We start from the raw sequence: 11679 nt of genomic DNA, 5'->3' as shown, positions 1-11679 counted from the left end.
GGGACGCAGAAGCGATCTGGCGACAGGTAAGTCGCCAGGATCGCTTCTGTTGTAAAGCCGACAGTCGGCTCTACAAGTTTAAACAGAGTCCCGGCGGCAAAAGTCACCGGGAGTCTGTTTAAACAGCCCCGATGCTGGCGACGTACACTGTACGTCGTCAGTCACGAAGGGGTTAAAGTGATATTCAAGCCAAATATTTGTTTCCATTTCTCCTTTAAGTAGACACTACTTTGCTGGAGTCTTTTTTTTCTTTTAAAAGTACTTTCCTCGTTCTAGTGTCCCCGCTCTGCTCCCCCCCCCGCCCCCTGCATGGGTGCCACCATCGTTCTAATGGAGGCACTCGTCCCTGCAGCGGCTGTGTGCATCATTAGACACACAGCCCTTTGGCAGGCCACGCCCCTTTGATGGCAGAAGGAGCCTATGGCTCATCTATCAGTATCCTCCCCTGCAACCCGGAAGTTCGGGGTACGGATGATTGATTCGGGACCGGCGGCGGGTACGAGCGCAGCTGAGAGCTAAGTGTGGGGGAGACTGGGGTACAAAGGTCCCGGGCTGTTTTTACTCTAATGCAGAGAATACATTAAGGTAAAAAATGCCCAGACCTTAATACTATAAACTGCAATTTAATTTTATAATACTCTAGAACCTTATATTGGCCTATAACTGTCCCCTGAGAATTATCTGGCTCCTTGATGAGGACGGGGAAGCATGTTTTGTTCTAGCAAAGTCACCTTGGGCTTCCATTGGCTCACAGGTGTGTTAAGGGAGTTCCCTGCTGACCCGTCACCTTGTGGTGTCTGTCAGGGGAATAAGTGCTGAGGGAGGATGTGGCTCTCCTGCAAGCCCCTCAGTGTAATGCTACTAAGCAGGAGTAGATTTCTCAAAGGAGAACTATGAGGAGTGATTGTCACTCAGTCTCATAATCTGAGCCTACGTGTGACAAACTGTCACAGGTTGGCTCAGTAGATCGGGAAGTGGGGGAGCACATACCGTCGCTTGCTCACTTCTCGATCATGTCCCTGCAGAGAGCCGTGACTGTTGCTCACGGCTCCCTGCAGGGATTTCCCCCTCTCCAATCCTCCAGAGCTGACTGGAGGAATGGTTGGGGGAGGGGGCGGGTACAGCTGGCTCTGCCTCTAGATAGGCAGAGCCAGCTGTCAATCATGCAGCATGGTGGATCTTGACAGTTATGTCGGGATCCGTCCCGGCTGCGGCGTCTCAGTATACCGCAAGCTGTAGCTCCCTATATACTGAGCTTTGGGTGACGGGAAGACCATGTTAATGTCCTCCCGTGACCCTTAGGAGAACTATGGGGAAAAGCCCTGACCTCATAGTTCTCCCTTTAGCTTGACACCCCATTAGCCTTTTGCTTATTTAACTTCCTAACATATGGCCTCCTATTTCAGACTTCTTCTCAGTGGACTGTGGAGGAGATTGTCCGTGGGGTGACTAGTGGAAGCCTGGAAGTAGAGCTACAAGCCACACAGGCTGCCCGGTGAGTAGTCTATGGTGATGGTTAAGAAGTTTGATGCATTGCTAGTATATTACATTTCACATTAGCTAGCTCTTTCGTAATGTTCTATTTTTTGGGCTGCCCCCTTTAGCCAGCCCTAGGTGCAATTGATCAATGCTTAACTTGGGTTTTGTCAACTCGACTCTCTTCCACCTTAATTAAAATCTTGTTGCTGTCCTGCTTGCCCCTCAAGGTTGTCAGATCACGTCTACCTGCAGATGCAGCAGTGCCGTCCGTCCGTTTTTTTACTACGGGCGGACGGCAAGAGGTTAAGGGGATATTTCACACTTGTATAAGGTGGTTTCACTGGAACAATGTTTTATTTTCTATACAGGAAGCTGCTTTCTCGGGAACGCGAGCCTCCCATAGACCGTATCATCCAAGCCGGCCTCATCCCGAAACTTGTTACCTTCCTGTGCCGTGAGGATTGCAGCCCTATCCAGTTTGAGGCTTCATGGGCTCTCACCAACATTGCCTCGGGCAACTCTGACCAGACCCGGGCTGTGGTAGAAGGTGGAGCCATTCCTGCCTTCATCTCCCTGCTGGCTTCCCCTCACTCTCACATCTGTGAGCAGGCCGTATGGGCTCTAGGAAACATCGCAGGTAACCTACCAGTACTAAATGGCTTTGTCTACTAGGCAGCTAAGAGGTTCTTGTATTCACATTACCATAATTGTACCTAGAGTTGCATACTCTTCTCCTGAAGCCAGCTGCACTTGAATTTGGATCACTGGCCTTGTGTTGAGGTTATGGGTCTGGTTCTGTCTTGGGCTTCAGCTGCATCAATTTCCATGGTGTTCTCTGGGTTCTCGTGCATTGCCCTTTGCCAAGGAGAGGAAGTGTAGAGCTTGCAGGTCCGAAGACTCTAACCACACCATGTGACCACATTGAGTGGCCTATTGCAATGCACCGACACTCATCAGCTAAATGGTATAGATTGGTATGTTGCTATAGCAACTTGGGCACAAAATCAATTTAATGAAAGGTATCCAAGGATTGCAGCTATTGAAGTGAACTTGCTGTCTCTTCCCTCTGTTCAAAGCGGAGCATCTCTTTAAAAACCATTGCTATTGCTCTACTTTTTGAGGAAAGCCTCGGTCACTCTGGAGGATACCTAGCGTACCTGCGTCACTGGGATGGTCTGTAAGCTTTGTCAATCGAGTGGCTGTGTCCAAAAAGTGCATTATTTTGGGGGAACTTTATCCAGACATTTAGCCCTGAGAAACAGACAATCTATAACTGTGTATGGCAGCCTTTTGGCATATCACGGCGTAGCTGGCCTATTGTGGTATTTATCCTGGGGATGTATGTTGGGGGTTTTCCCCTCCGTATTTATGGCGCTTGATTTTCTTAAATCTTATTTTACTCCTAGGTGATGGATCGGCGTACAGAGACTTGGTCATTAAACATGGGGCTGTGGCTCCTCTGTTGGCTCTACTGGCTGCCCCTGATCTTTCGTCTCTTCCTGTGAGTATATATGCATTTCCTGTTCTGCACCTTTCTGCATAAATGTCCCGTTATATCGGCAAGCCTCTCCACTAGTCTACAATCATGTAGAGATGTTGGGGACATGTAGCTCAGGCCACAGCTATGTACAGAGGAGTTTGATGAAGCTGCACCAGATGCTTGGCTTTACTAAATGAAATCACCAATACAAAAAGCTTAAGTGTATAAAGCTTTCTGTAGCGGATTAGAATGAACTACCAGTAATCTGATTTGTCTGAAGATATCATGTGAAGTGCATGTAGTAGTAATTTCCCCCATTGCTGGAGTTCTGAGGTTGCCTGCTTCTCCACGTCCTCAGAACACTATAACCAGTCATAGTACTGACCCTATATCCTAGTCAGGAGCTTGCATTGTGTAGAAATGTTTTTTGGCTGCTCTGTGTACTCCATGTTGTATAATTTAGAGGGTATAGTGGCTTTATAGGCTAATCGGATGACTTTGCCTCTTCTCTACAGACCGGCTACCTCCGAAACCTCACCTGGACCCTGTCCAACCTGTGCCGCAACAAGAACCCAGCACCCCCTATTGAAGCCATTAAAGAGATCTTGCCCACCTTGGCTCGGCTTCTGCACCACGATGACCGGGAGGTTTTGGCAGACACTTGCTGGGCCATCTCTTACCTGACAGATGGCTCCAATGACCGCATTGATGTGGTGGTGCAAACAGGACTGGTCCCCAGAATTGTGCAGCTGCTGGGGTGCAAAGAGCTAACTATAGTGGTAAGTGGATGGCAGAACTCAAAACTCTAGACACCACTTAGGTCTGCAGGCATTTCTGTTGCTCATTTGCTCCTGTATAAGATGATTGCATGAAGGAAGGGATGACTGCGTCTAGCCTGTGGTCCGGGATTCAGGTTTTTTGTAAGGTTTCTCAAAAGGGTGGCTGCACAATATGGCAGCTACTAAAGTCAAAGTGAATTAATCACAAAGTAATGTTCTGTAGCTTAGACACCATGGCCTGAACTATGTAGGTGACATGTCTGTCTTTCCCTGGCAGACCCCTTGCCTGAGGACAGTAGGAAACATCGTGACAGGCACAGACGAGCAGACGCAAGTGGTCCTTGAATCGGGTGCCTTGGCTGTATTTGCTGAACTCCTCACCCATCCCAAGAACAACATCCAGAAGGAGGCAGCCTGGACTCTGTCTAACATCACGGCCGGGCGACAGGACCAAATCCAGGAGGTGGTGAATCATGAGCTGGTACCTTTCTTGATTGACATCCTGAAGAAGGTAGGTGACCACGTGAGAGTATTGGGTGCTCTTGCTAGCAACTTAAATTGCTTCCTCAACTGAACAGCTATAAATTGTTTACATAATAATGGCTAATATGTAGAAATATAAGATCAAAGCAGAGGCTTCTTAATTAGGGCTGTTACTGATTAAAATTTTCGTGTTCAGTTAATTGAAATTTTTTTAATCGCTTAATTTTGATTTAATGATACGCACATACAGATCCAACTAAATTGGCCTATACATACATACAGCACAGCAATGAAGTCGTAAAATGAACTAGGATCACACTCATCCAGCACGTTATTAATCTCACGTGCCCCACTCATGTCCGCTGCCTGAGTGGGGCAACTCGGAATAATAACGTGCTGGATTAGTGTGATCCTAGTTCATTTTATTACTGCATTGCTGTGCTGTATGTGTATAGGCCGATGCCTTGGCTGGCGCTCGTGCAGAGTTTCTTGGGCAAACTCACCGGCCCAAGTGGCTCCGTCGGCAATGAAGGGAAGGGGGAGGAGTCCGGTGTGACAATGTCCATGATGTCACCGGATCTCCAACGGGACTCCCAGAAGCTGGCAGGAGTATTTTGATTAGCAATAAAAACATTTTTTATCGGTAAAGATTAACGATTAATCCAGAAATCGTTAATTTGCACAGCCCTAGTTAAAATGGCCCTGTACTTTGCTAAACCACTACCGGGAGTAGATGGCAGATATCAGCCATGAGCATGATCCCTCATATGGGTACAATCGTCCCAGAAATCTACTGACTGGCTTCTGTTAGCGTCTGGCTGCTTTTACTGGCATTCATCACACAAGGAAGTCTTGGCTTGGCTATGTCACAAGACTTTCTGGCTTATTGGTAATCTGGCAAGGTTTAGTATTTTTAGGGCAGACTTGAGAAAACCTAAATTGGGGTGAAGGTTTACTTAAATGATCACCATTAAAGTATGGGGACATGCGGGTTTTCACTGTTACTAGACCAAATACTGTGAAGTCACAGAACATTCACTGCCTGTAACTGAACGCTTTAGCTGAACACATGGATTTATGTTGATCGTGGCTGACCTTTTCTATAACTTTTACAGGGTGACTACAAGACACAGAAGGAAGCCGTGTGGGCCATCACCAACTACACCAGTGGCGGTACCATTAACCAGATCATCTACCTGGTACAATCCGGGGTCATCGAGCCTCTCTGTAACCTGTTATCTGCTAAGGACAGCAAGACCGTGCTCGTCATCCTGGACGCCTTCACAAACATCTTTGCTGTAAGTCTTCTTAGATGTTTACCTTTTATCTGCTCAGGAATATTCTATTGTCCTACTAACACAATATCACCTTAACAGGCTGCTGATAAACTTGACGAGACAGAGAAGCTGTGCCTGATGGTGGAAGAATGTGGCGGCCTGGACCGTATCGAGGCCCTGCAGTCCCATGAGAATGAGCAAGTTTACAAGTCCTCGTCTATGCTGATTGAGAAATACTTTGCTGCAGAGGTCAGTTGGCTAGATACTATTAAATCTAGGAGTTGCTTTACTTGGTTTGTGTAAGATCTGCCTGTTTCTTTCAGGTACCAGGAGGTAGAGCCACCTTGTGTAGATTACTACTGGCCATGCTCTCTCCTGGTTCCCCATACCCAGAAGCAGCAGATACCCAACAGCAGTAGATTTTAATGACGGCTGATGGGTTGGGGGCATGAACACAAGCCTGCCCTATATATGCCTAGGTTTTCATTAACATATGGGCTTGGTCTCATAACGTGGCAGAACTAAGCTTGAAGACTGTAGAAGTAGATATTGGTGTCCTAATGTGGGTGCTGGGTGTGTGTTAACGGCCACAAAATGATTGCAGTTGTAGCCTTGTCCTCACGTGTGGAGGCTAAAACAGAAATGTGTGCCATTAATGTCCAAGTAAGCATTGCAAAATGCTAAACATGGCTCAGGGCACACCGTGCACATTATGGACTCTTAAAGCACTCCCATGTAGTTGTCGTCACTCCTACTTCATTCCCATAGATGAGGTTGTACATCTGTAGCTCGGTGTACAATTGCAGAAATGCTGGAGGGTAGGGGAGGAACTTTGTGGTAGAGGCTAACTAGGACTGTCATCAAAACTAACCTACCATTAATCTTAGCGTTGCTACCAGTTTGCACCATGGATCAGATTGTGGCCGTGCCATGCATTAGTGTGGCCGTGCCATGCATTAGTGTGGCCATGCCCCCATTGTAGCTATGTTAAGGTCTGGCACTCTGTATTGGGGTTTGATATGTTTAGTGGCTGGTCTGTCATACTGATACGTGTTCTCTCTTGCAGGAGGATGAAGAGGAAAGCCTTGCTCCCGAAGCCTCATCTGATGGTTACGCTTTCCAGGTTCCCAGCGGCACTCACACCACCTTCGACTTTTAAGCACTTTACCCCTTGTGGTCGTCTCCTCTTTGTCTTTTTTTCTATGTGACTTGGCACTTTCTGTCCTGTACATACTGTGAATCTGTTACGTCGACTTGTGTAAATAGTTTTACTTCTGCATTTCCTCACTCTTCATTTCTCGCTCTTACACTAAGACCTCTATAGCTCTTGGGGATGTGAACGCCCTGCTGTACTGGTCTCTGCTGGATAATCCAGCTCCTTGAAGGCATGCGTTGCCTGTCTTGGTTCTGCCCGCTCACAGGGCAAATGGTTCCTTTTGTGGATAAGACCTGCGATGCCCTTCACCTGCTGGAAGGGCATCTATTTGTAAGGTTTGTCCTCCTCGATGGGTAGGTTTACAGGTCCCTTCACGTCCGAGGAGGTCTGCAAGTTTACAATGTGACTTGTACAGCTTACAATTGACGAAAGTGTCTAATAAAACTTTTTGTAATGAAACCTTGTCGCATGTGTTTTGTTTATGGCTGAGGTGGCCTGGGAGAAGCTGAAAAAAGTTGGCTTGATGGATGGTTCCTGTGTGATATGGACGAGTGCAGCTTCTACCAGTCATCTTGCAGAGGTATTAACTCAGACATGGCTCATTAACACCAGAGGAGTATTTCTGGACATGAGATATGGTAAACCTGGTAGAGGGGGTGGTAGGGAGTTTAACCTCTGCAAGGTAAAGTTTATCTTTGTAGTAGTGCGGGGTATTGACTTGAGAAACATCAACTGAGTCTGCATAGATGCATGGCAATAGAATCTGCCTTGGGGAGGGTGAAGGGTTACTTGGATCAGGTAGTTTCTGGTAGGCTGAAGTAACCTTTATTTTAGGGAGAGGTATCCAATAAATGTGTGGCTTCAGAGCTCTTCTGGCTAAGGGTTGAGCTGCAGGCTCTGTTCTAAGGTTTAGGGCTGCAACCAACTAATCGGTATTGAGTAGTTGTCATCTATTCTCATCATTTAGCCGGTTGGATCCCTTACACGGAGGAGGGCTCAGCAAGCTGGGTTGGTGTAACGGCCAGCCTGCTATTTCAATTTGAAAAGGCCAATGGGCTGACTACTACATTGTTCGATCCCAGATTGTGACTGCGTTAGAATGTGTGACCAGTCACATGGTCACACATTCTAATGTAGTCAGGCCCAGATTCCCCACAAGGCCACCGAGGCCCGGCCTCGGGGGCGTAGCGGTGTCCTTGTGGGGAAGTTGCCCTCTCTACAGTCCTGCTTTGTACAAGCCGAGCTAAATGTAGAGTGAGGCAGCCGATAGTTTACATGTGAAATCGGCAATGTCACTGAGATCACATGTAAACAGTGTGCAGCCCGTCCTCCCCTTCCCCCTGCACTTACCTCTCCTTTCTGGTTCTGTCCTCCGCTGCCGAGTCTCTGGACTGCAGTGAGCAGAGCGGCCGGGGTATAAGTAACCGTGCCGCCCTGTGTACACAGTGAGAGGGTAGAGCTGTGCTGTGCTAGAACTCCTGTATTGGAGGTGACAGGGTCAATTAAGAGAACCAGTCACCTCCAATTGCTATTACACAGGGGATTGTTTTCTCCTGTGTGATGGCAATAAAGTTTTCTCCTGTGTGATGGCAATAAAGTTAGGTGGAGAAAAAAATTACATTGATTAAAAAGTTTTAAATAAAAAAAATAATGAAATGATTAAAAAGGTAATTAAAAAGTAAAAAAACCTAATAATTATTAAAGAAGAAAATAATTATAAAGTAAATAAGATATAAAAATCTAAAAAATTGCGTTTGAGCCTGGCCTTGGGGCGGCAGGGAGAGCAAATCCAGCCCTGGTCACACCCATTTTCCCCAGGGTAAGAATGTGTGACCGGCAAAAGTTGTAGACTTGAAGCTTTCGCTGCTGTTCCTGGGTAGATCGGCATCGCAGATCCTGTGTGCAGGAGAACCGATCTGCCCTGGGACAGCAGAGGAAGCAATGAATACAACAGCTATATCCAGTCGCACATTTTCACCCTGTTAAAAAATGGGTGTGACTGTTAGAATATGTGACCATTTTACAGGTCACACATTAGACCGCTGAAATTATGGGCGTGATTGCATTAGAATGTGTCACTGGTCACACTCTAACGCAGTCATGATCTGTGATGGAACACCGTCTGCAGAATCTTGCCACTGGCAGCTGTCATTCCCGGGCAGAAGCTATTCAAGCGCAAGGCCCCATTCACACTGCACGATTCGCATTATGCGTGATGTCGCGCAAATGCTTGAATTGAGCAAGCGAGAATCGTGGCAAAATCCGCTCCCAAGGGTCCTGCTGTAGCGACACACGACCCGCGACAGCGGGACCCTTTGCCCCATTGAGATGCATTGAAGAGCGATATCGCGCGGGAATTACCGTGCGATGAATCGCTCAATGTGAGCGGGGCCTTATGCGGTTACAATACAATTAAAGGAACTATGAGATGAGTGATTTCCACTCACCTCATAGTTCTAGCCGACCTGTGACAATGAGACTGCCACAGGTCGGCTCAGTAGATCGGGAGGTGAGCGAAAACATACCGGTGTTCGCTCACCTCTCGATCCTTTCACGGCTCTCTGCCGTGACGGTGGAGGGGCTGGATTCCCCCCTCCCCGCTCCGATCCGCCAGCGCTGACTGGCGGAAAGGACGGGGGAGGGGGCAGGTACAGCTGGCTCTGCCTCTAGATAGGTAGAGCCAGCTGTCAGTCACGCAGCTGGGCGGATCCAGACATAATTGCCGGGATCCGCGTCAGCTGCGGCGTCTCAGTATACCGCGAGCTGTAGCTCCCTATGTACTGAGCCTAGGGTGACGGGAGGACCCTAGTTTGTGTCCTCCCGTTACCCTAAGGAGAACTATGGGGAAAAGCACTTACCTCATAGTTCTCCTTCATCATGCTTTTGGATGGGAAAAGAAGTAGCGGAGTTCCCATCAGTCAATGTGCTTTCCATGTATTGACATTCTCCTTGAGCTCTAAGGCCGTACTGCTTTTCCCTCCACTCTGAGCTCTGCTGTAGAGAGCAGTGTCAGTTATTGGGTCACGTTCAGGTAGTTAGCATGCACACACGTAGAGATCTGCAATCATTTCTAATTTATCTTAGCTGGTGTGTCTGTTCAGTCGCTGAATAAGCTTCCTGATGCCCTCTGTTTTCTTATCAGTTGGTTGATGATGGTTCGCTAACCTTGTCATGATGTGGTATCTGAACCTGCCAGTAGGGGGAGCCATTGCTCTTGTCATCTCCTGTACATGGCAGCCATGATGCTTTCTATGCATTTACATGCTGATGGGCATGGTCACCCATAACAACCTACCCAGCCTTGGTCAATCGGAGTTGTGTTTCGTATTGGTGAGAAGTCATGTCGGTGCAGGAAGATCACACAAGCTGTCATTTCTATAATGATGCATTAAAAGCTAAGACACCTTCAAGATGAGATTCGGTCTGGATTAGAACCTCGGTCAGGTTTTTTTAATTGTCTCCTCGCTGTGAAGGACCAGTCTAGTGGTGGTCACAGAACAGAAGTTAAAGTGCAAAGTTACTAAGATTTCTTCTCACTTCCTGTTGATACAGGAAATGAAGGGGAAGTTTCTCAGCGTGCTGTATAATAAGGGGACACAACAGGGCGATTCTTTCATCTACAACAAAGTGTAGTGGCGTGTGACCTGTAAACCCCAATTTATGACACGTCTCTGGCAAGCTTAATGTCTCCACCATCTCTAACATTTCCTTGAATGACCAGATTGTTCCTTCAGGTGTTCCCAGCTCTGCCTACTTCCTGTTTACATTATTGAGGGGAGGGGCCTCTTTTCATATATGATGTCATACATGGTTCTGTATGATGATTTTTTTACTTGGACTTGTTTCACGCTGTGATAATGCATGTTGGCATATAACATGAACACGCGTGTTGTCGATGTGGCCGACCTGCTTGCCCCTTTCACCTAATGGCTTCGTCTTCAGTCTGTTACTATAATTCATACCAATTATGTTCTGTTATCAGTCTGTACTATTGTGCGTTGTGATTTTGCGCCATTATAAATAAAATATTATTCATGTGTTAAGTGTCTGTTGTGGTAAGCGGAACAGAGAAATGAATGGGCGGCCTAAACACAAACATGTACCAACACGTGTGCATGACCCCAGCCATAGAATTGTGCAGATTTATGATTTCCTATAGCAATTAAATGGCCCGGGCGTCCATCTTGGGGCTCTCTGTGCATTGGTGGGCAGTGATTGCAGCAGGAGCAGTGACACGCAGGAGCAAAGCTGCCATTGTAAATATTCTGGAACATGATGACATTGGTAGGGTGTTTAGGTTTATTTTAGCCTGGCTGCAGTTAGTCGGCTACCCCCAGGCTGTCCCCCAGCTCATGAGTGTGTAGAACAGTCACATGGCAGCCCTGGAGGGATGCACAACACAGCAGGCCTCCATGGCACTGATGTTGCCCCATGTGGATACGCTCTAGTGCTGGGCTCCCCCATACACCATCTGTATAGCTGTTTATGGGTATCATGAGCCCCTCACAACACCAGGCTGATCACTAGCTCGCCCTGTAATCACATTTAGAAGCAGAATACACAATATGGAGGCGTTGCCCTAGGCAACCGGTGCGGTCCCTACAATTCCCCTTACTTTATGTGCAGCTGCATGGCTTTATAGTGACCGGAAGTGACGTAATTGGAAATTTCGACGATTTGGCCATTTCGATAGAGCACCACCGTGACACTACAATTTCCGGCGTGCATCGCGCTCCACTTCCTGTCCCGGCCCTCTCTCCTGTGTGGCTGTTTCCTTCTAGGGGCGGGGTTAGAGGTTGCGTGTGTCCGCGCCCAGCAGAAGGGCTGTGGCCGTCTCCAGTCTGGAGGCGGGGCCTCAATGTGTCCCCCGTCCTGTGGGAGGGTTTTGGTTGTGTCTGGCCAGGGGGCGGGGTGTTGGAGTGTCCCCCTCCTGGCAGTGGGAGGTGTCGTCGTGGCCCCGCCCCCGGACTGGCTCAGTCCCTCCTCCTCCTCCCTGTGATGGCGGCGCTGCTGTGTGGTAGATCC

The 11679-nt window shown here is 47.9% G+C and overlaps 1 protein-coding gene across 1 annotated transcript in view; it reads left to right on the top strand.

Annotated features, from left to right (window-relative positions):
• Positions 1–7080, top strand: part of KPNA2 (karyopherin subunit alpha 2) — an 11466-nt gene extending 4386 nt beyond the window's left edge. The window contains exons 4-11 of the mRNA XM_018569280.1: positions 1407–1495; positions 1848–2116; positions 2886–2980; positions 3475–3738; positions 4016–4249; positions 5337–5519; positions 5598–5747; positions 6565–7080. Of these exons, the coding sequence (XP_018424782.1) occupies positions 1407–1495; positions 1848–2116; positions 2886–2980; positions 3475–3738; positions 4016–4249; positions 5337–5519; positions 5598–5747; positions 6565–6657 (1377 nt within the window). The 3' untranslated portion in view covers positions 6658–7080. The remainder of the gene's footprint in view (positions 1–1406; positions 1496–1847; positions 2117–2885; positions 2981–3474; positions 3739–4015; positions 4250–5336; positions 5520–5597; positions 5748–6564) is intronic.
• Positions 7081–11679: the final 4599 nt, after the last annotated feature.

This window comes from Nanorana parkeri, unplaced genomic scaffold (assembly GCF_000935625.1).
Source record: "Nanorana parkeri isolate BGI_ZX_2015 unplaced genomic scaffold, ASM93562v1 scaffold1316, whole genome shotgun sequence".
Lineage (NCBI taxonomy): Eukaryota > Metazoa > Chordata > Amphibia > Anura > Dicroglossidae > Nanorana > Nanorana parkeri.
This window is presented reverse-complemented; position numbering and strand designations above follow the sequence as displayed.